At 44.5% G+C, this 26,314-nt stretch overlaps 1 protein-coding gene across 1 annotated transcript in view; it reads left to right on the top strand.

Annotated features, from left to right (window-relative positions):
* Positions 1-26,314, top strand: part of T265_08195 (hypothetical protein) — a gene marked incomplete at both ends in the record, with an annotated part of 32,308 nt that overhangs the window by 385 nt on the left and 5,609 nt on the right. Inside the window, 13 exons of the mRNA XM_009173924.1 lie at positions 490-666; positions 3,023-3,095; positions 5,295-5,534; positions 5,652-5,781; positions 6,349-6,538; positions 8,052-8,271; positions 8,398-8,593; positions 9,671-9,764; positions 10,984-12,280; positions 19,102-19,258; positions 21,658-21,849; positions 22,098-22,159; positions 22,846-23,152. Coding sequence (XP_009172188.1) covers positions 490-666; positions 3,023-3,095; positions 5,295-5,534; positions 5,652-5,781; positions 6,349-6,538; positions 8,052-8,271; positions 8,398-8,593; positions 9,671-9,764; positions 10,984-12,280; positions 19,102-19,258; positions 21,658-21,849; positions 22,098-22,159; positions 22,846-23,152 — 3,335 coding nt within the window. The remainder of the gene's footprint in view (positions 1-489; positions 667-3,022; positions 3,096-5,294; positions 5,535-5,651; positions 5,782-6,348; positions 6,539-8,051; positions 8,272-8,397; positions 8,594-9,670; positions 9,765-10,983; positions 12,281-19,101; positions 19,259-21,657; positions 21,850-22,097; positions 22,160-22,845; positions 23,153-26,314) is intronic.

Raw genomic sequence — 26,314 nt, 5'->3', positions numbered from 1 at the left:
CAATAAGCCGATATCAAAGACCCCTTTTTAGTGGAAGTTGTTGAATGTTGGGAGTCGTTCACTGATTTTGGATGCTTCGGATCTTTTAAGCCAGTTCAAGTTTGAGGGTCGCCCATCATTTATTGTGAAATACTGACCTCTATGAGTCCTTTCTTTAACTAAGAAAGCTACGCCGGAGTTGCCATTGGTCAAGGCCCCAGCGACTGCTGGGGACCGCCATCACAGCCTGCATAATTGCTGGAACATGCAGACAAAATCCACTAACTACAACACTTTGTGTACACTTGGTTGGGTACATCTCCGACGATTGTATTCCCCTTCATGCACCACTTCTCCTTCCAGGAAAACGTCCGCATACTTCGTTTTTATTAGTTTGAACAGAATGAGGGAAACTTCCTCATAGTCCGGAGCCCTTAGTTTTTCTACTGTGTGGTGACGTGATTGTTCCCGATTTTCTTTTTTCGTCTCTCCTATTAAATCTGCTTTCAGCGTCCGATGGTTCGTCTAAAACCAGGCCAAATGATCGAAACCGAACTGGATGGTGACTGGATCCAGGCCACTGTAGACAAAGTGGATGCAAGTCTGGTGCTCATTCGGTTTTCCGAAACACACAGCGAGTGGATTTATCGAGGATCAACACGCTTGGAGCCTCTTTTCAATGACCTGGTCAGTTGTTTACCCCCTACTGGCAACAGGCAATCTCTACTAAACATGACTAGTATGATTTTCCGATCTTTGTATCATCTCAATGCAGTCAGCAGCTGACTTAGCCAAGTAGGATCGCTTCACGACCTAAAGTTGAAATTAAGGTTTGATTTTTCTGAAAAACTGTTGGCCCACTTTTTTCTACCCTAAGCTAAGACAAGTGTGGGTCTCAAACCGTCAGTAATTTTTTTTGAAGAGGAGTGAGTGTGACTTATGGACGTGTTTATACTCGCTGGAACACGAGATGTATGGATTGAGGTATTAACCCCGCATGTGATGCGACTTCTCCAGCGACGTGTCGTCTATCCAGACTTTCATAACAATATTCTGGGTTGAATGGCAGCTGTGCATCCGGTAGATGGTGCATTTGTATGAATTTTTTGATAGTAGTAACCGATGAAGCTATATTAGCCTCCGGTGTCCCGCTTTCCTCCTTTTGAGTACTAGTATAATCTCACTTCCTGAATTCACGTTCGCCAGTTTAGACAGGCGAGGTGGCTCAAGAGCGCGAATTTCCTGGCTGCAAGGTCCGTGGTTTGAACCCGACCTCTGCCTCTCGACTTCCCCTGTTTAGGTTTGGGCAGCCTGGCAGTGTCCCAGCCCTCGTGCTTCCTTCGGGTAGCATGGAAGCTAGGCACCGAAAGGGTGCTACAGCTGAACGATAAAAAATAGGTTGGACAGGTAACTGAATGGAATAGAAACACTCGACATCAATAACCCATTACAATTTACCTAGCCCCTTTCTACCTTGCCTATAGAACACAAATAGTTCCAGGTTTCCCTCAATAAATGCATTCATGGAGTGTGCAGTACCTCTCATCAGCAAAACGTGCTTATTCCAGTACAACACTTCCTCTCCTTTCGGGTGTACTTAAATGGGTTCTGCTTTCGAATTACGCTAAACTGGGGTTCTGCTCCAAGTGTGTGATAGGATACAAAAACTGTCATTTTTCTTGGTTTGGCTTGTCATTTAGAGAAAAATCTTTTCTCACTAGATTCGGAAAGTGGCATTTTCTTGCATGATACCATTTGCCAGAGGAAGATGGTTCATTCACTCCATTACCTCTCGCCCCACTCTTTCTTGAGCTGAGTGCCGTGCTTGACAGTAGCTATTCGCATACGCGCTGCTACTGTTTCAATTCCTCAATAATGATTTGCTACGATGCACAACCCTGATATTTTCGGCGAAAACAAACGGTAGTTGTTGTACCGACCTGTCGCCAACCTGGGCAACCGGGTTGCAAAGGTTTCGTCACCAATCAGGTGGCATATTAGCATTTTGTCGTTTAAATATTCCATCGTCATTGTGAACAATCAGTCAGAATCAGATCCCAGTGTGCCACTCGAATTTTTTTCATGTTGAAGGAAAATAGCTCTAGTCATTTCTGTTGGAGGTAATTGTCCTCAAACATGAGTGATTGAACAAAGATCGGAGGGGGCTCTCATGACAAACGACTCGAGACTTTTGGCTCTTTCCTTGTCGTGACCCGGAATACCATGGAAGGTAGCAATTCTTTAACACCATTCAAGGGCCAAACAAGCAAACGGATCGCCCTACGGTACACCATAAACGGGTTCACACAATGCCACTAGAATCAGAAGGAATCTTGGTAACCCGCAAACTAGCTGTTACGTTGAGGAACTTAGTAAAAATCCGGCGGGAATATGGTAAACACTGCTGTGCTTCGGCTGCCACAAATACTGTTTTCGACACATTGGACGATAATTAACAACAATTTATACACAAGAGTTACTTTATCAGGACTGCTTATTATTGAAATTTTTTGCTGTTGTAATGTAAAATAATTTTCGGTACGTCAGTTATTCTTGGTTTTCAGTGACTTTGTTCTAGATTACCTTCCGCTAAGGCCGATACTTCACACTTAAGTAATCTGCCTATTGGTCAAGTTTAATTGGAGTTCAAAACTTAACCAATGAGCAGATTGGAGTTCAGGGGCGAGATGGGCCAAGTAGTTAGAGCACGAATTTACTGACCGGAAGGTCCGCGGTTCGAACCGGACCTCTGCCTCTCGACTTCCCCTGTCTAGGCTTTGGCAACCTGGCAGTATCCCAGCCCTCATGCCTCCTTCGTGTGGCATGGCAGCTTGGCACCGAAAGGGTGCTACAGCTGAACAATTATCAATTGGAGTTCAGATAGCTCATCATCAATGCAAACGTTCTCATGACCAGTCCTTCCTGCTCCTCTTCCCTGGGCCTTCATTTGGGTGAAACCATTAGTCAACTTTTTCGACTCATTCCATAAGGACCGGCCAGAATTGTTGCTGATAATAGTACAACCTAATCTCTTATTTGACAGAATTCAGCACCCGGTCAGGCAGCTCTTGGTCGGAGTCAGCGTTTGGAAGTAGAGTATGGGAACGTGGATGCATGTAAGTTGCGGCTATTTTCCTTGGTTCACTTCATTAACTTGGTCCCAACGCGTGAAACTACCCAACCGGTTATCTTGGTTGGTTACTCTCACTTAGGCAATCTTTGTTCAGTTTTTCGCCCTCCGCAACATAAGAAAAGCCACGGAAACCAGAGTTCATGGCTTAAATACAATTGACTAGTATGAGTACTATTTTCGTCTGGTGTCTCCTCAGTAAGCTCTTTATGAAACACGAGGATCGTCACCAACTGCTGCTTTCAGTGGCCGTTTTACGTCCGCGAGAACCCCACAGTCTATCATTTCTTAAGGCATAACCATTCCATTACATCACAACTGTCGTGGTTTCTGCCAGCAGCTGTGATGCGGCAACGATATTTCCAGGTGTGGAAACTACTGGAACGTGTAATTCGACTCCGGCTTTTTAGTAATATTGACTGTATTCATTATCGCGAACCAAGTAAAATCGGATGATGCATCGATATCGGCAGAACCGCCTTGACCGATACATGAAGAAACCTGAATCGATGCAGCTCTATGAAATCGCCGTATTCACAACGAAGAGAGGTCATTCGTCATCACTTAATAGAAGTCTCCTGTAACCCATACTTCACCTGTTCGGTGTAGTTGCGATAATGCTCGGAGAAATAGCATCGCTACTCGGTTCCAATGCAAAGGTTTAACGCTTCGTCACTATCCACGCAGTGAAATTTGAATCATATATCTCAGGCGAAGACTTTGTTTGTTCATCGTGGATGGCAGACATGATGAACAGCTGGATCTGCCACAAATGAATAAGTGTTAGGGTGCATACCTGTTGTTACAGTATCTGACGAATACGAATGCAGCAGTGTGTGAGGCATTAATCCAGCCCCAACCTCTCTGAAAAGAGTTTCCTCCTGAGAACATCACAAACGAGAGATTTAGCTGGGTTCCAGGTGAGTCTCTCGAAAAAACCAAATTAGTTTGCAACTGAGTGTATATTCACTAAGAGTTTACTCCACTTCACAAATTAAATAGAAGCCGTCCCTAATGACCATCTATTACCAAAAGTGGTGGTTGGTGGAATGAGTGTTTTGTGTAAAACAGTCTCCTTTGAAAAATGCCTGTAACCGATCAAGAAGTCATCGTTTCTGAAAGGTTTGAAAATCTGTCGATCGGTTTGCAGACGTTTCTAAAACAGTATTCTTTTTGGCTACCTGGGGTCGACAGGTTAAATACGGGCGTTTTCAAAGCTTGAATATGTTAAAACATCGTTGCCTGGTTGTTTTTTTTTAAAAGAGGGCTTGGGGCGACATCATAAAAATCGCGAACTGCGTAACACGCTTATGGTGCTTCAAAGAAAAGTGGAAATGCCCATAGCTAGTGAACCTCCAACATTTATTTCGGAGAGTTTTGGCCGCACATTCAAGTGGTTGACGGTGAAATTGTTTGACGAGCCCGACACGTTTGCTGTAACAACAGTGTGAAGTTCCGCGGGCATTTTGAACCATGTTGTTCTATGTGTTGTTATGACCGATTACCATAGAACCATTATTCCATCATTCGCGGGTGAGAACTTTTATGATGTCTTACTGAATGAGACAACTTCAAAAAACCGTGTTTACAATAATATGAATGACCTCCAGAGTAAAATACCAGGGATATCCATAAACAGTTGGAACCCAAGTGGAATCATTGCCAACTGTTGGGGATCATCTCCCTTGGAGAGACCAACTAGGTTATGCAATAACCATGATAGCTCTGAAGTTAGTACTATACGAGGTTCCTCTTTGTATTCTGGAGCGTTTTTGTTGTAGTGTGGGACATCCTGTGGTATAAATTTTTAAGTCTCCGGGAAGGGTTGCTGTTTGGTAGGTTTGGAGCTGCCACACTGCTACCACGATGATACATCCGTTTCAATGCACCGCTTGATTCATAACTTAAAGGAAATCATGTAAAATCCATTTTCTGCACTACAAGTTAGCTTGGACGTGGTATGGACGAAAAACCTTCATTTAAAGCTTATTCGGACGGGTAGGGTGTCATGGATTCAATGCATGCTATAGATGTGTGGTGGATTCGGGCATTCTCTCTCTCTCGGATTTCTTTATTAATTTCCCATGTGAATGTTTGAGGTTTCCGTGAAATCCAGTGAATCATCTTTATCTAATGGTCCTAATGTAATTGGCTCCCCGTGTCTACTTCCCCACTGCATCTTTAGCACTGACTGACAAGTCTTCGGCGTGCAAACTACGCAAAGCTCGAAAGTCCGCTACCGGGAACAGAGACTCCTCACTCGCAGAAAACAATTCAACGGTTGTCAAAACAGCGTCTGAAAGGCGTGGGTCCAATCTGCGGCGGACCGCAAGTGGACGTTTGGAAATGGCTGACCTAGAATGTGCAGGCACCATTGTCCCCTATTTGGATGGTCTGATAGATCAGTTTGTGCGCAAAGAATACGGTAAGTATGGTTTAATCTAGCATTTTGCACGCGGTATCTGCATTTTTGCGAATTCCCAACACAGTCTATTTGCTTGACCTACCTAACTAGCCAACTATTCCATGTTTCTCTTCCCAGTTCCGCACAAATGTACCCACTCCTGTCTGATTGCACTCAAAAAGTCGTCCATGTCTCCCGCCTCCGAGGACCCGTACTTTTACAAAGGCCTTAATCCACTAGAAATCCCATTTCGCGCTGGTTGGCTGAGGTTCGTGTTTTCTCATTCCACTTATGACAGCCACTTCCCTTGTTTGGTATTTTGACCTTTCTCTTTATGGTGTGGAATATGCACGCCGGAGGTATGCTAAAAGACATTGGATCGATCTCTCGGTTGTTTTGTTGTTAACTCGCTTGTTGTATCTTTATGTGGGATCTCATGATATACAGAACTGATATGCAAATCTTGTTTGATCGTCTACTCTACCATCGGAAACCCCCGGGTACTAAAGCAAGTGCCAGGTTGTTGTGGAATAACCAGCTGTATACCTTGTTCCACACTTTGGTCCCACAACAGTAAATTTATGCCTTGGCCATATTTGTGCAAGAAAGAACTCAGATTAGTTTTAGGGTGTCATTCAGTCAGGGGTAGGCGCATCCAAATGTGGTCGTTAGGGCGTCTATGTTTTTAAGATCGTCGTACTGTCTCGCCTTGAATACTGCATCTAGAACGCATTGACTTCATTTGATTTTTTTGCTGAACTAAGAAATAGGTTGTCTGTTTGTATCTAGCTTCCAACCAGGTCTCAAGTCTACATACCATTTTTTCTTCCAAAAGGTACTTGTTGGTCGGTCACCCCAATGACTTTGGTCGACAGTTTATCGTTTACAATGCACCGTGCGGACGACAGCTACGTTCGATGCATGAGGTACAACGCTTCCTGGACCGAACCGATAGCAAATTGACTACAGATCTGTTTTCATTCGATCCGAATCTGTGTATTAATAGTGAATTTCGAGCAGAAAAGGTTAGTGACGTCTATTTAACCGGTGAACTGCAGTTCTATCAAATCCCTGTCTGTATGCATATACCGGGAAAAATTTGTGTAGTGCTCACTCGACCCATCTGTTGCTGCTCCCATTTTCTTGCGCAACTTCTGTTTCCATGAACTTCTTGGCTGACACTCCTGGCAGAAGCCCGCCGGATTGTCGTTTGTTCTTTGGATAACCTGTTGAGACCACTTTGTTGCTGATAGGCTAAACACAAAAGTTTTCTAATTGTGATCATCGTCCAGGCAAAGTATGACAAGCGGATACCCACCCTTACGTCAGGTATTTTATAAATTCTGTTTCATGCTCGCATTTTCACATGAACCCCCAGCGATATGTACACGGTTTTCCAAGTGGCGTGGAGGGAGATATCTTACGTTCGACGCCAAACAGGGTACAATGTCCTGTATTATTTAGTCTGATGAAGGCAAGACATTGTCACTTTTCATCAAAAGGACGATATATTGGACATAGTGTTCTTGTGAGAAATGTTGCTCCGGGTATGAGTATCCCCACAGCTACTGTAACGTGCTTCTATGCTTCATTGTGTAAAGGACCACTCGCCTACTCTTTCTAGAGTTTCGAATTGCATCATCCTCCTGCAGGCAACTTGGTCCGTTCGTTTCTGTGTGGGTAGTTAGGAAAACCTATTGACTACACCTGATGGGCCGGTATTTCACATGGAATGACCTGCCCGCTCGTCAGGTTTCCTTTGATGATTCAAGTGGTTCATGAGGAGGTTTAATCGGAGTGCTATCTAAGTGTATTTTCAACCACCAGCAGTGGTTCGCGTTACAAGGAGTACCTCGTCCAAACGCGAAATTAGGTTACTCCGATCATCTTTTTCAACCCGTTGTTGGTAATATGGGATTTGTAATACTATCCGGACGCGATGTGGTGGGTTTGGCTAATAACTAAGCAAGAACTCATCCCGTGGAAATGTTGTGATACAATTTGAGCATGCACTATCACGAAGAATCCACTCGTAAATAGAGTAATCCCACGACCGAAATGCTTTTTGGACCAAAGTAGTGTGACACAGTTTATCAGGTCAAAGCACTGTGCATAACGTATGTCCTGCGATGCCTTTAGAGTCGGTTTGTTAGTGGTCCTCTAGACTGACTTATACTATTTGTGTCTAACCTCTACCCTAATCACTCTTCCAGATTAGTGTATTCAGCTTTACTAATGAATCTGCATAGTCAACATTATTTTTACAACAAATGAACCTTTATCCTCGCCCTTGACTTTTGTTCTGCCCTCTTCACGTCCGGCTGTTTTTGGTGCAATCGCTATTTCTTCTTTTAGTAGGTCGCTGACTTCTCCAGCTATTATTATTATTACTGATATTATCAATACTGCGTTTTCTTAAGATCCTCTAAAAGTGTTTGGGAGGGTCCGGTCCAATTTTTGTTGTCCGACTTATATCAGGAAACGCTCCACGAGCAGTTTTGTATTCTCTCCCCCATGATCAACCTTGCTTCTGAACAGACCTTCACTCACATTGCGGATATCTCGTATGGAAAAGAAAACGTTCCTGTACCGTGCGTGAACAGTATCGACAACGAGGTCCCCGGCTACATTGACTATATTCCCAGTCGACTACCAATTGGTGACGTACCTTTAATAGACGATGACAGCTTTGTTGTCTGCTGCGATTGTACGGACAATTGTCGCGATCGGACTAAGTGTGCATGCCAGCAGCTCACTGGTAAGTTAGCTTTCTCATATGCATTTTGCATTCATTCAATTACGGAACCCACAACTCACTGAGTTCGGACGTTTTTTCGTTTTGCTGATTGTTAACTGTCCAATTCATTTTTCTTGCTGCACACAGCCGAAGCCAGTTCACTGACTAATCCTACTGGAATGGTCGACACTCAGGCCGGATACCGTTACAGACGCCTGGCTCAATTCACGGTGGGTGGGATATACGAATGCAACTCGCGGTGTTTGTGTGATCGTCGCTGCAGCAACCGTGTAGTGCAACAAGGTCTTTGGTTTCGCTTGCAAGTTTTTAAAACTAGCAGGAAGTGAGTTCGATTTAAATGTAATTTCTTTCGCCTTCTAGTTAGTTTTGGATGTGTTAGTTGATGCTCTAAGCAAAACAACGGTGTCCGTTATCTTGTCTGTTGAAGCTGAAGTCTCTGCTCCTAACGTCGTATGTGTCTACTCCCTTGATTTTATTGATTGCGATTTGTGAATGAGCTTAGAGTTTATTGAACAGTGATTGTGTTTCTGGGTCTGCATCTGAGATCGTTTTTGAGCTTTTTTTAACGAGTTTGTAAATAGCTTAGAAGCCAGCGATATGTCTTTGGCTTGTGCCCATCACTGTCAGGTAGAATTCCTCACAGACAACACTTTACGACCGAGAAGCCTATCCGGCACACGATTGGCCAAAAGTGCGGGCTGCTTGCTGGCCCGGCATCAAGGCGAGCTCTGATTGATCGAAAGTCGACCCAACAACCAATCATGACCCAGTATTCGCCGAATACCGGTTGCTAATGACGCATCCAGAAGGCGTCCGAATTTCCAGAATGTTGTTGCGGCACACACTTTGTACAAATTGTGCAAGTGTCCTTGATTTGGTTTTGGGCGTTATTATAATGTGTGCACCTTTGGGGGTTGTTCTGACGGGAACGCTAGGGAGCTTCAGATCGAAAACTAAGCTGAGGAAAATACCGTTATTAATACTACCCACTACACATTCATGAACGCTGTCCGTCTTGATGTTGAGGATCCTAATCAGCCTCACCGAAAATATGCCAATTGGTGTTTGACCTGACGAGTTCCTCAGCCGGTTATCATTCAGGGTTTGAAGCAGTTCGGATAGTTGTGGTCACATTTCTGAGTTGGTAGGATATATTCTAAATGTTCTTTCAACCATCCCGTTGCGTCAGTTTTCTTTTCTGACTGGTCGTAGTGATGAAACGTAAGATGCTATGAACAGTATTGATTTTTCTGTATCTGCAACCTGGTGGAACATAGCTACTTCGCTTTAACTGGTGTAGTCTGCTGTGACCATGTTAGTAGGAGAACTTTTCATTAGCTCGCCTCTTCTAATTTCTCGCTGCCACCAATCTCTTCCGTATCGGCTCTTCTGTTTTTAGGGGCTGGGGTATTAGGGCCCTTCATTCCATCCCTAAAGGCACATTTCTGTGTACTTATGCCGGTGCTATATATGACGAAACAATGGCTGTTCAAGTGAGTTCCTTTCGCCCGACATCAACGTTCTGCCAACTATATTCCGATTTTTCGCACAGCTGCTTGTTAATGTTGGCTTTCTATCTGTAAATGTCTAGTTTGGAAACAAGTGGTGTTTTGCTGCATGTTCTGAGATTTCATTTGCATGCCAGACTCTGCACTTACCCTGAGTTTAGATGCATTCATCGCATATATCCTTCGAGTGAGGTATACAGTTATCCTGTTCGTTGCACACTTTTACCGATCAAGATGGGTAAGTCGTATTGAACAATGGCTGGCACCACTTGATATGTATTCCACAATTAAAGGACGGGTGGCACTATATCCCGTCCAGCTGCGAGTCAACCACTGCTGTTCAGCCACGCCCGGCCGAACGGTTTTGTGTTCAACAACTATCTGGCGGTTGCGCGTTTCAATATCCTTAGATAGTTGAGAGATGCGCATTGTAGAATTGTAACAGTTTTGCAGTGCTTCTCGGCATTTTGGTGTAGGTTAAATTCACTTGCCGGAAGAAATCATGATTGAATCGCTGGTTAACTGTTTGGACGTGGAACTGTCTTCTCATCCAACTAGGCCTATCAACCTTACAAAGAATGGAAAACAAAAAAGAAAACTTTGTGCTGACCATACAGGCTGTCGAGCATTATTAATTAATACAATACGTAGCTCGATTTTCGGTAATACTACAACTCAACGCCGTGGACGCGATTTGGACGCTCCGAACATCTCTCATAAGACTTATATTGCGATTAACACGCTTTTTTGAAGGACCACCACGATAGAAAGTGGAACTGCGTTTGAAAGCTCTCTATGTACAGGCTCTCTATGTACGGTTTCCACGAAACGTCGTACTAACATGGCACTGTTGCACAATCATTAGCTCAAATTGATGACGCATCACTGAATATTTAAACCGTTCGACCCTTCGCTGGGATGCAAACCTCTAGGATTTTTGGATGGGACATAATGTGACGAATTTCAAAACAGTAATAAGCTAGATGTTTTAAATGAGATAGAAGTTGGAAAAATTTAGTCTTTTACGTATCATTTGGCTTTAGTAATAACAAGCAATACAATTCCCGATAGCAAAATTTAACGGCCCCAATTGAAACGGAACCCATTGAACTCATGTTTACGCATTATCCTCACACACTCCTTTCGTTCCAATTGTTGTTTCCCACCTTTGTTCCCTATTACTAACCTGATTTACTTTTTCCAGGAAGGATTCGACTACGGTGACGAGTACCAGGCTGAGTTGGACTATATAGAGACTGTGGAAAAAACAAAAGAAGGGTATGAATCGGCGCCAGAGGACCCGGAAGACGTGGATCTAGCTTTACAGCAAGCCACAAGCCAGTTTGGTGAAGGAAAGCCGGAAAAGGACTCTGAGTATGATCGCCAGAACGACAGCGATAGCTCTTTGTCTCATAGCACGAATACCGAGATGGATGACGATCGTGGCAGCCGTTGCAGTGATTTCAGTAGCACGTCATCAAGTCGAAACGCTGTGGGTTCGGCTGAGCCGTTGACACTAAAAAGAAGCGGTCTCCGTAGCTCCGTTACAAGACCTATTGTCGCAGAAGAAAGCAACCTACCTACAGACTCTGAACAACTTTCTACCGTGGATAAAACGTTAAGACATATCCAATCCTCAATTCCTTCGGTCACAACCCTAGATTCTCCAGAGATTAGAAGAGCTGGTAGTGATTCCGAGTCTCCTTGCCCTCCGACCGGTGAGCGTCTTCTCAGTGTAAATTTTTCGGATGAACCTATGGATATTGCTGCGCCAGTACTCCCTTCCATCAATGACAGTGAGGGTCAAGTAGCCAACTGCTCCAGCGACGATCGAGCTATCCCCCCAGAGTATGACTCAGACTCAGGTGATATTTCGTGTTGTACAAATGTCAGTATTACCCTGGAAAATATGGAGTTGACCTCTGACTCACACCTTTCCGGTAGCCGTCAAAGCCCTCCAACCTCGGCAACTGATCTCCCGGCGACGTCAACTGAGGCTAAAGCTGTTCCGAAAGCCGCATCATCTGCATCTTCAAACCCGCTTCCAAATGAGGATCCGCTCACACACCTCGAAGGCCAGCGAATGGTACTTGCGCGAAAAACAATCTGTCGTGGACAAGCCCTCAGACGGTCTCCTGCTGTCAGTGAGCTTGACCAGAAGGAGTGCGATATGAAAGATGAGGAATTTGAAAACAACATGTACACTAGCGTAAAGTTGGAAGAAATGTCCAACTCGGACTCGAAAGCGTTTTTGAGTAGCGCAGACAAGAAAGAGTCTGATACTAAACGAACATCTATCGGTCGGCGTCCGGCAAGTACCAAGCAACTGAAAACTCCTCCGAAACTGTACGAAAATGAAGTAAAACGACATACACGCGCTCGCTTCCGAGCTCGCTCGATCAGTCTACCGCTGCAGTACACTGCTCTGCATAGTGTGCGTCGAATTGTGGACAGGGTGGACTTTGGCCGCATACCACAAATCAAGCTGGCCCGCTTATCACGTAAGTAATGAAGCCCAAATTTCTGTATTTTTTAACGACCTCAAACCGGTGGCTGGCGACGGCTCAGTGGTTAGAGCGCGAATTTACTGATCGGAAATTCCGTGGTTCGAACCCATCCTCTGCATCTCGACTTCCCCTGTCTAGGCTTGGGCAACCTAACAGTATCCCAGCCCTCGTGCTTCCTTCGGGTAGCATGGCAGCTAGGCACCGAAAAGGTGTCACAGCCGACCGGCTTTTTTATGGAACGATGACCGTCAGTGTATTTTTGGCTGGATTGCATGAGAGTAACTAGCCACCACATCATCTCTCTCGCTACTCCGCTTCATTCGCATATCTTGCACGCTTGTACATAAACTTTGAAGCAAAAAGAGTCAACAAATATTGAAGCGGATGAACCAGCCCTGTAGGATATAGTGCGGTGTACATTGTGACTGGCTAAGTTGAGAGTGACAAACTTGGAAAATTACGTTTCCTTGAAGCGTTCATCTCCTGATCTTCAATCTGGTCAGAATATTTTTGATGCGGTCACATCTAAATTGTTGAATGAACGTCACCTGAACGAAAATCAGACTTTATCATTTTTCATTTAGAACGGTATTCACAGCAACGTGTGGTACTGTTCATGTTATGAGGAACTGTTGAACGTCCCACCATCAGTTTCGCACTTGTTGGAACTCGTCAAGTAATCCTGATCCCCTGATTACCAAAACTCCCAATCTGTATCCAAGCATCGAAACGGACGTATGTTCACAAATCACAGTGGCGTTAGTGGGAGATTCCATTAAATCTCCACGGAAGTATAAACGGTAGATTCAGGCAGATTCAAGTGCGGAGTGAGAGTGGTGAAAATTGGATAGCCAGACCGAACCGATAAGCTCGGAAAGGCGAGGGCAATATAGGGCTGGTCACAAGGTGAAATCCACCCCAAAGGTGGCGTCGCATGAAGGAAATACCTTGAATATCGTCCCGACTGGAGATTGAGTTGGCCTTTGTGTAGCACTTTGGTTGAACACTCGTGAACTAAGGATTCAGTCAACATAACCTCAATCTGCAAATTACTATTCATCTCCATTCCTACTTTGATTTTCAATTACGAAGTAATTTGGGTGGAATTTCAGGGACCGGATATACTTGATGCACCCAAAAACTAGTGAATGAATGCCTCCATAATTCTCCTTCCACCAAATAAGACCAATCTGATTCCTTAGCATGGAGAAATATGTTGTGCTCTTCTCCCATTCCAAGTTTTGTGCAGTACCCCCTTTACTTTGTGTATCGTACTTAGACCGCTATTAGACAACTTGGGTTGTCGCGGGTACTCCCAAAAGGGGTATTAACTTAGGCTGGGATATCAACCAAAGTTATGGTTTCCAACAATGGGCATGGTTATTTATATTGTGATATTGTAAAACGGATGTCACTGTTGCCAGGTGAGACATGGTTAGGTTGATCTCACATTAATCTTGAAACGTCCCTACCATCAAATGGTTTTTTGGCTGGGAAATCCGGTACTTCCTTCACCTTCAAGGTGGAAGGCGATACTATACTGACAGAAAGTCCCATGTCCGGCAGATGACAAGGTGTGATGTGATTAGTTGCTTCCAGCGCAGCGTGTACTCAAAAGTCTAATAACCTCGAACTCATGTAACTGGGACCTGCCGGTGCATCAAAACAGAATGCTGCAAACTGCAAGGGGAACAACGTTTAACTTGACAGAAGGATGTGTAAGAGATTACGAAAACTTTGGGTGCTTTAAGTACAGTCCACATTACAGGATGGGCTATCCGTGACCCTCGCTTCGCCTGGCCGGAGAAATCGAAAAAAAAGTGGCGGCTAATCAATGTCAGTAACGCCCATCCTGTCGGTTTCTCCGCTCATTGTCTGACTGCGCGCTTGGAGGTCTAGACACCTCAGAATGCTTGAGATAAGCCAACACCCCCCTCACTCACTCCTTTCTGTTTTTTCGCGTTAGAGACACAACCATAAAGTTTATCTAATTATGTTTAAAGTCTTACAGTGAAAATAGGAAAAAAGAGTAGGTGAAGGAGGGAACTTGGTACTTGCCTGTCGCAAGCATCCTGAAGTGCCTACATCTACAATCGCTAAATCAATCTAGGAAGAAAGTAACAGCACGAACGCCACTGACATCGAGTAGCCATCATTTCCAGCGCCATTGTCTTCAGCTAGACGCACGAGGGTCACGTGTACCACATTTTGGGAGACGAACAACACCCGAACTTTTTTGATATCTCACACCCTTCTGTCAGCTCTTGATTTCCGCCATTTTGAAGGAGGTCCGGAGAGCAGCACTCGTCTCCTAGATGATGCTGAATGTCCTCCCGGACTGAAGTACCCGCTGCACAACCATATACTCGTCTTCTAATTACCTCGTTGCGAATCCGTTGATGCTCCCTGAAGTCATCAACGCTTATGAGGCATCAGTGGTCAAAACCCTGAAGACGCCTCACAGCTATCTTAAGATGCCACGTTTCGCCTGGTTCACGCGACCCTCGAGTTCCATGGATATGCCTTTCTGATGCTACAGGCGACACATTAGCAAACGTGTTTCGCGCATTTAAAATTCATCAGATACATCAAGAAACATCGAACAGTTAATTTCGTTAGCGATAACCATTCTGAATAAGTGAAAATAAGTCGTGGTTTCATCATCAAGCTTCCACCGCACAGAAATTCTGCCTAGCAACCACCTTGTTACAACGGCAAACAAATCCGGACACAGCCTTGTACGTGTGCCCCGGGAATGGTAAAATGTATAAAACCATCGAACTTTTCATCCTTATATCCTGGGTAGCTACAGACCACAATCTGACTCGCATAAGTCTGTCCCAGACAAGCCAAACTTATATCACATCTGTTCCGCTTCTGCAATGACGGTTACGTCTCATCTCAGCTCTCATAATGACCGTTTCAAGTTAACGTTTCAGCAGAACAACCACGAAAGACACAGAGTTTACTGTACGCCAAAAACAAGCAGAAAAGCATTCATGGCGCTTCGCATTCAAGGCGCATGTAACGGTGATATTCTGGTAATTCGGACGCCTTCTGGATGCTGCACCAGCAACCGTCATCCATCAGATGCCTGAACACGATTGGCTGTTGGGTCCACGCTTTTGACTGATCAAGCCTCGCCCTGATGCTGGACCGGCCCGCTGCCTGGTCCTGTGATCAGTCACGTGCACGTTAGGTTTAGTGGCCATTGTAGTGCCCGACCGTGAATGGTAAAGACGTTGGATTATCTTAACTCATCTTAACCCTCTGCTCTACTTGGACAGCCAACAATGAAGCTAATCACTCATGAGTTTAGTTGTAGGATCGGATCCAGCCACTCTTCCATATACTTGTGATGCTAGAGTGCATCCTTACTGTATTTGACCACATCGTTGTCTTCATGTGCCGCAGGAACGATTCGCTAACGCCCAATACAGCAAAATATGTTGAAAGTAGGTAAGCCCACGGAGTGTAGGAAATTTTCAGTGGTCTAAAGCGAACGGGTGGACTGTGTACATTCCGTCACCACACGACAGTTGAAATTGGTCGATTCGGTTTTGCCCCCGTTGTCATTCATTTGGTGGCACCGCTGTCACGCCGACGCAAAGCCGTAATACACTGACCTCCTCAACAGATCCATTTAGTGACGCAAATCTTGTGTCTGATGCAACTTATATGCCTCTGGTGATAGGTTGGCAGTTGTATTCTGAATTGCCGTCTATGTATCCATTCAGACAGCTAAGAGCTCTCCACACAGTGAAGTTTACCAAGTGTTTGATCTGTTTCTTCGTTTTCAATCTTGTGATTGACACTATGAGACGAAAATACATACATCCGTGAGAAGAGAGCTTTTCATGGCTACTTGATCGATATTGAGTACTTTTCAATTACTCACCACCCCAAATGTTGAAAAGAATAGGTCTTCATGATGCGTTCGGAAGTGGTGCGGAGTGAATTGGAGGAAAATGTCCGGTCCTCTACAGGTCGGATGATGTACTGGAGACTGTTGGTACTTTTCCGGATCTAGATTGTCTTATCCTTTTTTCTCATGCTTTGAAGATATATCTCAACAACTGACCAAACTTTCGTGAGCTACACCATGCAGGATACGGCTATGATCAGCTCAGTTTTTTTAATGTCATGTGATCTGACTTCATTCCCGGAGGAAGTTGAAAGGTGAACCTGTCAATAATCAAACTGTTTGACACATGGTTCCAGCTATGAAGACAGCCCTAAACGTCGTGACAAAAGATGGTCAGTGGGAGCTTACGTACGAGGATATGAATAAAATATAGTATTTTTTGCTGTAAGTGAAGCCAATCTATGCTGAAAAGCTAAAAATCACTGTACCACTGTTTCATCCCTATTGGAAATCACCACCAGTGCGCATCTCGAGATACTCCTCACGTGTGACCGCGTGATGTGGATCCCGTGATTGAAGGCTGGGCGGCGTTACCTCCTGTCTAAGTACGAGTTAATCACATTGGTGACCATCTGCTCGTGGCCAAATTGTTAAGTGTTCCTACTGCTAGCCAGGAGGTCGCGTACTCGAAACTCTGGAGTTTCGCGAGATGCGCACTGCTGATTATTCCCAATAAGGATGAAACAGTTGTACAGTGCTTTATCGCTTTTCAGCAAAGGTTGATTTCATTTACAGGACGAAATCTCCATCAGAATCCCCAAATCTCCTCGCACTACCAACAAACTATAGTACATAATGAGACACGTTGGAATGTGAGGTATGAAGCACATGTAGCGAAGGATGTAAGTAGTCTTTTCAGGAAAACCGATCTTTTTTTCATGGTAGTCCCAACTGCACAGAATCACTTTATTCTAGTAAGGTCACTGTGGATTATGATCTGTCAGAGTTAGTTGTCTCCAAAACAGAGTTGGCGACCAGTTTATTGGCCGAATCGGCCGTTGATCCGCGAGATGGCTCAGTGGTTAGAGCGCATCTCGACTTCTGTCTAGGCTTGGATAACGTAGCAGTATTCCAGCCCTCGCATTTCTTTCGAATGGCATGGTAGCTGGGCACCAGCTGAACGATCTATTTTTTCATCTGCATCATCTTCACATCTTGTTTGTCCCGGAACACTTGGAATACCTGGTGCCTGGAACACTCGCTGAACAATGCAAGATGACCTATGGACTATTCTGCGGGCCTTTGTACACTCGTTCAAAAAATGTTGTCTTGGTCGGCGAACAATTGTCTCGAGCGTTCTCGGCTCGGACCCTAATGTCATAGTCCTTTACCTTCCCACCCGCGAGTACTTTTGAATTTTTGGAGGACTATTGACCTCTGTCAGGTGACCTCTTTCCAACCAATAGAGGGTGAGAATTGAGGCAATAGGTGCTGTTCATAAATGTGTGCAAGGACAGTGAGTGCTTATCAATTGATTTACTGTAAATCTAGTGTTTTGTGACGGAATCTTGTTCTCTGAACGTTGCTAGAGTGCCCCATGATCAATGATCCAAACGAATTGAAGTCACCGCATGATGATCAGCCGATGGCGCAACTTCTAGCTCTGTAAGCTTTGGCTTTAGCACTTAATAAGTAGATAGATGTGGTCCACCGAATTAAGGACCAGGTCAAGACTTGCCCAGTCTCACTCCCTACAACCTCATTCAGTCCATAATTTTCCCTTGACATTTTTCTTTTTGATCGCGGACCGCTCGACCCCAGACACTCCCCCAATGCTACTGATGAAGGTGGTCATTACTACGAAGAAAACGAATGAATGTATTCCCAATTTGTATCCTTTGTATACAGCCCTTTGGCAGACAGTCCGATAGAATTGTTACCGTTAGTTGCTCTGATTGGGATATTTTTTAAACACCATTTGAGAATGATGAGGATGCGAATACTATAAATTTACTTTCCTGTGTGCCGTGGGTCTTGCTGTATCAACATCTTGAACGTGGTAGCCACTCGGATTTTGGTCGCGTGGCTGCTACTCTGTAATGCACATTTGGTGATCTTTCAGTGTATCTTTGGGCTGGCTGTGCGTGAAAATTCTCAGTGTGGGACATTTCATCCATTTCCAGGTCAGAATCGGTCTAAAATCAATATGGGGGAAACAGTTCAAGCAACAGACAGATCAAAGTGAGGAAACAGACCAAAGCTGGCTCAGTTAAGTAGCTCCCATTTCAGACCGACTTTGCACTTAAATTGTCTTGTAGTGGTCTGAGGCATGACGTTTCAAAGTACAACTTGAACCTCGGCGACTAACCAAGGTGTCTACCAATCAGGAATATGAGTGTTAGGTTAAACTGAACGAATTAGATGACCGGACTCATCCGTAAGCTCGAATACATTTAAAAGCTGCAGTCCTGCACACAGACTATTTTCTTATTTCTCTGCAGCTCGAGACCATCATCTTGGTAACCTTCGTCTGGCATTTTAATCACTAACCGCGATTCATCAGTTTCGTTGAATGATGTTTGGTTTGCTCGATATATTTAAATGTTCTAACCTACATAGCTCAATGGTCTTCTGACCTGACGCCCCACAAATTCAGCCGTTTTCCAAAGGCGCTAGGTTATCATTATTCAGTTAGCGTTTGTTTCGATCAGCTTACCTACCGTGTTTCTGTTCGAAAGTCACTTGGTTTTGCGCAGTGTTTTGCTTTGTGATTGGGATCTGATTTTTTAGCTAGTTGATCAAGTGGACTTTCAAATCATTTATTAGATTCGATGGTGATTTCTGTGATCACTCACTTTAAGTGCTTTTAGCGTACTTCCTTTGGGCTATGTGATAGAAATGCGTTAAAGTGGTTCCACTGATGAACGATTCCTTTTCATTCCATTGTTAGCCTTTAAGTCACCTGTACACAAGGCTGACGAATGCAGAGTCACTGAAGATACAAAAATTAAGCAGAGGTCCGAGCGACTCAATTCCAACTTGTCAAAAGCGAAAGAGCGTAAGCAGATTAAGATTCAGTTGGTACAGGAATCCGACGTGGATATACCGTGAGTTCTTTTTCACATGTATGTATGTATGCATTTGACTAGTTTCGTCTTCGTGAGTAGTGGTTTGTGTCGTTAACTCCCCATGCAGGTCCGGTGTGGTCTGCTTGTTCGATCACCTTCGCTCCAATAGGCTTCTGATTTCGTGGGCGTTGTTTCCATGCGGGACCCTACACGGTTTCGTACAAGGTGACCGACATCCCAACCTCCTCGCTTGCCCTCATGAAGATCACGCATCAGAGGTGGAACTTTGCCTATCTAACTTTATAAGTCTTCTAAAGCTTTCTAACACCCAACAGCGTCCACGGAGAGTATGTCAAACTGCACCTCCCCATTTCCATAGAAATGGGAATGAAGCTGTAGCGCGATACGGTACAGCACTTCTGCATTCAAGTTCCATCTAGGTACATCCTTCGCATTTATCAAAAGGGATATTGATTTGCTGAGGCCCAATGTCTTTATCTTCCAAGTAGAACTCTGAAGAACGTTCAGTGATGGGTTAATCCACTGGTTATTTTTTTAGAGACATTGTTCTCTCTTTGCAAAGCAGATCGTTACGAAACATTATCTGTACGTCCAGAAGTAAAGCATTAACTTTCCTCGAAAGAATAATCACACGATGCACCCCTTTATCCAAGGTTTACACAGGATGATTCCATCTTTTAAGGCTTCATAGCGTAGATAACGGTCGTAGTCTAAGAGATTGGACAGTCAATCGGTGTTTGAAAAACAGACGAAATTGCTCAAGAGACGCACTCTAAAATGCAGCGCAGGATTTAAGAAAGGACTTATTGCTGACATGAAAGAATGAGAGTTGACAGAGCGTGTCGTGATATCGCCTGCCTTATGTCGATGAGAAGAGTCGTGACAACGAGTGATAGCGCTCCTGAATTAGTTTGGTCTCATTTGAATGCTCAGCTCTTTTTTGGGACCATAATAAGCAGGGTCGATAGCTACTACTACGTCAGCATCCTTACGTCGCGCGAAAAAGAAACCACCAACTGACATACCACTGACAAGAATACGAAGGGTTGATAAGATAGTCCCTTGGGACATGCCAGCATCAGTAGGGAACTTTTGCCCACCCAGGTTTATAAGTTGCATATGGGCTGTGGTCTGAAATGACCCAACCTCCAGCTGCAAGCAACCGCAACTTCACACCTCATTCTGGGATGTCACGTCTAATGTAATATGTGGATAACACTTGTAGCGCTTTCTCATTGCCGCCAAGTCAGGAAGCCACCGACTAAAGTAAATATGCAACACTGTGTAGGACAAGTTACTGTAGGCGGTCTGATGCGGGTCTTCGATAGGCAGACGGGCTTGCATTTAAGCTAAAAATGCCCTCTCGACTAGCTTCAAGAGTAAGCGTCCTATTCAAACGGTAGAAGTCCCCTTCATTGATCCCTGAAATTGGTAAATCGGTTGTTGTTTCACCGCGAGCACCAAGACGTTCCTTGAATAGCATGGGTGACAGATGGTCGAAAGTGCCAACTTTCGTGGGCTCCAGGTGGATTAAATCAACTATATGGACTATTAGGCTAGTGGCCGTAGGTACCAGCGAAAGGAGGAAGGCATTCGATGCGGTGTTATTTGTTGGAAAACACCAAATGAACAGTTACAGACTATTGGACAGAGAAGCAAAACTTTCATGTTCATCTTGTTTATAAATACTGAGTATCCGTCTTCTTCTCGAACGTATATTCGTGAACTTTCTTGGATATTTATGACTGTCACTCAAATGCGAACAAATGCTACAAAGCAATTCTACCAATTTCGTGATAAATCTCACTTTTTAATGGACGCCAAGCGGATTTACGAGAAAACCCCATACTAGTCGCATATCTCATCAGCGGTATCTGCTGCTACACCAGAAATGGTGGATGGGAAAGCTATGTAACAGATTCGTAGTCGAATTTGAAATTGTAAGCGGGATGTCCACATTTCACTCTTATCGAATGATGTTTGAATGCAGATTTCATTCAGGCTCTCGATCACATCTCTGGAGTTGCAAGATAATCAACATGCTGATAGGACGTTTGTGGATTCGCGACGCGATGATGATTATTCTTTATAGGAATGAACCGTGTTTCCTTGCTCCTAATCTTACACTTATTCAGCTTTCGTAGTCTTCCCAACACTTCTGAAATAAAACTGATTGTATTCGAGCATTTTGTCCCCTTCTGAGAATTGGCGCACACGTGTTGAACGGCTTCGCCCAAAAATACGATAAGCAGGTGTGCAGTTCCATCAAGAGGCTACTCACCCAAGCAACTCGCTTTCGGAATTTTTTCGCGTTCCATGCTCTTGTCTATTTTCCAGTGATCTTCGCTCTAAGGTAAATGCGTTTCAAAACTGCTGTCGAGTTCTGAACTATTCCCCATGATCCTACCACTTTGCAGAACTGAACCCCTCTCCGAAGATAAAGAAACGCGATTCAAAAATCCTCCGGATCCTCGACCTCCACTGACGCTTCGACTCAGACGATCATGTTCTCACAATTTGGATTTCTATTCAATCGCCAGCGGTGGGCGATCGCGTGCTTCCTCCGTGGATCGAAACGGCTCTGACCGCTCCAGCATGTCCACTGACACGTAAGCTGCACTTGAGGAATCTCGAACTGCTTTCGATCAGGGCTTTCTTTATGATTGGTTTCGTGTCCCTTCAAATTTTCGCTTGTTTCAGCACTTCATCAGCGCTTTGTAAATTATTGAACGCGGCTTTTTGTGTAATCTATTCCAATGGTTATTTGTTAGCTTGATCAGAGACTTGTTGGTTTTGCTATGTCCCTCCGAACTCACTTTCTTTCTTTCATCGTCCATATCTTACTGTTGGTTTTCAGCTCCAACACCCTTGATACCGGTGAGAAGCGAGTGCTCAGGCGACGACCATCGCACGAAAAACGTGAGTCTTTTTCGGCCTTATGGCTGTTCTAACCCCGTATGTTTGGCGTCGATGTATCCGGTACTTGAGTGGCCTTCTCTTTATAAGTCGAACTATTCTGCTATAAGCCAGGGTACTAGAAATCGGTGTGACTAGTGGGGATGGGTCGTCTGGAAAGGGAGAACCACAGGTCCAACTTATTTAGTCCACGCTTTTCAACCGAATATTACACTTGGACCAAGATCATTTGCCGAGTAGCTTTTCTGGAAGACCGTCAATCCAAAAAGTCTCAGCTATTCCTCTCCATCGATTACCCTGATATCTATTTGTTCTGTACTCAATAAGTCCTCCAACTGAAGTTTTGGATAGGCAGCTGGTATACATGATGCAGGTGAAAGACAGACAGCCATCAGATCTCTGACCCCAAGACATTTCTCGCATCGGAAATCGGTATCTGTCTTTTCGCCTACATTATGCGTGTTCAGTTTCCATCCAGAACTATCCTACTCGGTTCAAAATGAACCACCTCTCGGTGTGTCTTGACAAACCGATGTGTTCAACGCCAACTAGTTGTAGTAAAATTCCGACCCCAACCCGAAAATAAAGGAGCTGCAAAAACACTACATAGTAGGAATCTATGCGAACCAACGAAACGTCAACTGTCTACTTGTCCTTTGTTTTACACTGTTCTTCTGTGGAACACATAGTATGTGAAGAAGCTCAAGCTGCTCCAGGGAAGACAACTTTTGGACCTCCCTCGGGCACAGAGCGCCATCGTCATCGCCATCAACCACGTCCTCAACAGCCCCGTAAATACTTCCCTGTCGCACAACCCGACTGGTTACCAGCACGAATATATTTCAAAGACGATAACCCTTACATTATGGATGCGAAGAAGATGGGGAATTTAGGTCGCTACTTCAACCACTCCTGCAACCCGAATGTGTTTGTCCAGAATGTATTTATCGACAGTCATGATCCCCGGTTTCCAGAGGTGGCCTTCTTCACGAAAAGGTACAGTGTCTGACTGCGTTTGTCATTGTATATGGACCTAGGCAGGAGTGCTTTTATTTACCTTGTTTCACTGCCGTACCGCAAGTTTGTAGTTTGGCGATTTCCACTTTTGCGTTGGAAGTGTCATTCGTGCCGTCGTTCTTTGTCCTGCACGTTGTGCGCTTTTCTGTTGAGGGAGAAAGCACTGAATTCCTTGGTGTTTGCGTTGACTGACGCGTTTGAAGGCTCTTCAGATATTTTCAGCTTGTAGTTTCTCTACGGTTTTTGTTTCTAAACACCAAAAATTAGACAGTGATATACCACCATTTTAAATTGGACGCTTGTCACAGCCGTACGCAATGCGTCTTTATCTCTGAAACGCTTGATTTCGTTCGTCATCATCAAATCCGTCAAATGACGGCTGATTAGAGGAGTGTCTAATCTCAATGCCTCTGTGTCTGAAGTCCGTACTTTTCATCCTCCGGTTCTATGAATTGGTTGTGGGTGCAGTATCGGTCCGAGGTGGCTGCAGTTTTAGGTAAACCGCTATACCACACGAGACAATATTCATCGGATATCTGTTGATTCCATGTCAAATTTAGGTATCCCAGATTGTATTCAGCCACTGGAATGAAACCTGACTATTCGCACCCCTTTCAGCTTACCATAAATTGGCATTGCGTCTTCTTTCGTTGTCACTTCCGTGTGGTCCATCCGGTCTCGAATAGGACAGTGTGGGAATGACCATGAATTCTCATGCCTTGTTCTTATCATCATCATCATCATCATCATCATCATTGTGAGCTGTAATAACGGCGTACTCGTCTTACAGTGGTTGTAGCTGCCGAAGTTTCGTTCATCGATGATTTGGGGGAGGGGGAAGGTAGCTGCAGGCAGGAGATGATAAATTGGTGCATAAATCCAGCACTGTCAAGTGGGGGGATTGGGAAAGGAGCTATGCATTGAAGGCAATAGCTTGGATGCACGAGCGCGACTGGGCCATATCTGACAATGTCTCTAACCATTGATGTGGACCGTCTCGGGGTCCCCATGCAGGAAGGTGGCAGTGACCAGCGCAGCTGAGTTTGCTGGTAATGGCTTTTCACAGTTCGCTGCCAATTCATTGTTTGACCGCCTCTGGCTCTCTTCCAGAGCCAGAAACGGCTAAAAGAGCCGTTTCTAAACGGGATTCAGTCTGTATTGGACTGGTAACATGTTGCCACCAACTAATATTGCTGGACATGCTAGAAGGGGAACCCACTAGCATCGCAGAATAAACATTCCGTAGTCCCTTCTGGAATCGAAGTCCCTAGCTGGAGGGGAATCGAACTAATCCTCAGTTGTGTGTGATAACCCAGTGAGCCCTGATTGAAGTATTCTACCTCTTAAGAAATCCGGTAATTCCGTTTTCCATGTACTTCGTTCTCTGTCTGATACCGTTTCAAATGGATTCGAACGCCTACTACTTTCCGAAAACTCTCAGCGATTGATGCAGTTACTTGGAGACTCCGTCCATAGTTCTAAACTCAGCCTGTCGTTGGTTATTTCATTTTGATTTGGGTTTACTTAGTCATCTGACTTTTGTCACTTAAAGAACGTAATCTACAATAAATTGGTCGATGTAAATCCCATGATCAATGACTGTTAAAACACTGATCGACTGTCGTACTCTTGTAGTGAAACACCATCCCACAATATGAGGACTAGGCTTCACTTATTGATCGTGTGTGACAGTGAAATGAGCGTATCTTTTGGAAGCTAGATGAAACGGCCTATCTAAATGGTCATCAGTACTTCCCTTGGGAATAGAGCTTAGTTGATAACCTGTTTAAAGGTGAGATGTTTATATTGCGCCTGGACATGGTTAAACAGGATTTGTCTGCAAGAGACGTCTGTGCGGAGGTCAGACTTACATGGCATCTGGGGTCAGAATAATCCACTCTGCATTTACCGGTGCAATCCAAGAGTGCGCAAACCGAAACCAGAAAATAGCAATTGGTTAGTTCTTTGGCATGATTAATTTTCAACGACAACGTAACCATCCAATTAATAACCGTTAACAGTTTCACATTAACTCAGGACTGTCTCGTGACGTCTTCCCAACTCAACTAAACGACTTTCGTTTCACCTTTGAAGGGTGAAAATATCTTATCTCTCATGGTGTGATCCCATAAGGACCTGTGCTAACCAGTTGGATTACGAACCATACAATTTAGCCTTCTTCGTGTAATTAGTTTCACAATGCCATAAAGCGTCCCCAATGCTGATCCGAAAAGATATACAGGCCACCGTTGACCTCACTCTCCATGATATGTATCTTGATTTACCATATCACATGCCAGACGTGTACAGAAAGCCCACTTGGTAATGTGTTAGAATGTTGATACCTCGATTGCATCCATCATCATCATTGTGAGCTGTAATAACCGCGCAATCGTCGTACAGTGGTTGTAGCTGCTGCAGTTTCGTACACCGATGACTAGTGTGGGGTAGGTGGCTGCGCATTCCAGGCGGGAGATGATAAATTGGTGCATGAACCCAGCACTGTCAGTGGGCTGTCAAGTGGGGGGTTGGAAAAGGAGTTATGCATTGAAGGCAATAGCTTGAATGCACGAGCGCCATTGTGGGCGCGACTGGGCCACATCTGACAATATCTCTAGCCATTGATGTGGCCCGTTCGGGGTCCCCATGCAGGAAGGTGGTGGTGACCAGCGCAGCTGAGTTTGCTGGTAATGGCTTTCATAGTTCGCTGCCAAGTCATTGTTTGACGGCCTCTGGCTGTTGATCTGTTCGCAAATCAACTGCCAAGCTCGGCGAACAGATCAACAGCCACCTGATCATTACCACAGCCCGCTTTTCAAGCTTAGTAGGCAGTATTCGTAATGTTTATCTCAGGTAACCAATGGAGCCTAGCTTGGCTCCGGAACACCCAAGCTTACTGTAGTAGCTAAACAAAAAATAGTTGCCTTGTCGGATTTTGCTTATATTTTGCTATTTCTGAAAAATGTAGTCCCCATTGAGGAGTAACAGAAACAATTTCCGGACCACATTGGCTGGGTTAGCACTCACTCCATCGATTACTTTGTTAAGCTAGCTGGATCTAGACGAACTGGCCACTTTAGATGAAGAGAAATTCCCCTTTGGGGGATAAGTTGAGGGACCCTGCTATATATATACATATAT

The sequence above is a fragment of the Opisthorchis viverrini genome, assembly GCF_000715545.1.
Source record: "Opisthorchis viverrini unplaced genomic scaffold opera_v5_206, whole genome shotgun sequence".
Taxonomy (NCBI): Eukaryota; Metazoa; Platyhelminthes; class Trematoda; order Opisthorchiida; family Opisthorchiidae; genus Opisthorchis; species Opisthorchis viverrini.
The sequence above is the reverse complement of the archived record's forward strand: the minus strand, read 5'-3'. Positions and strand labels throughout refer to the sequence as shown.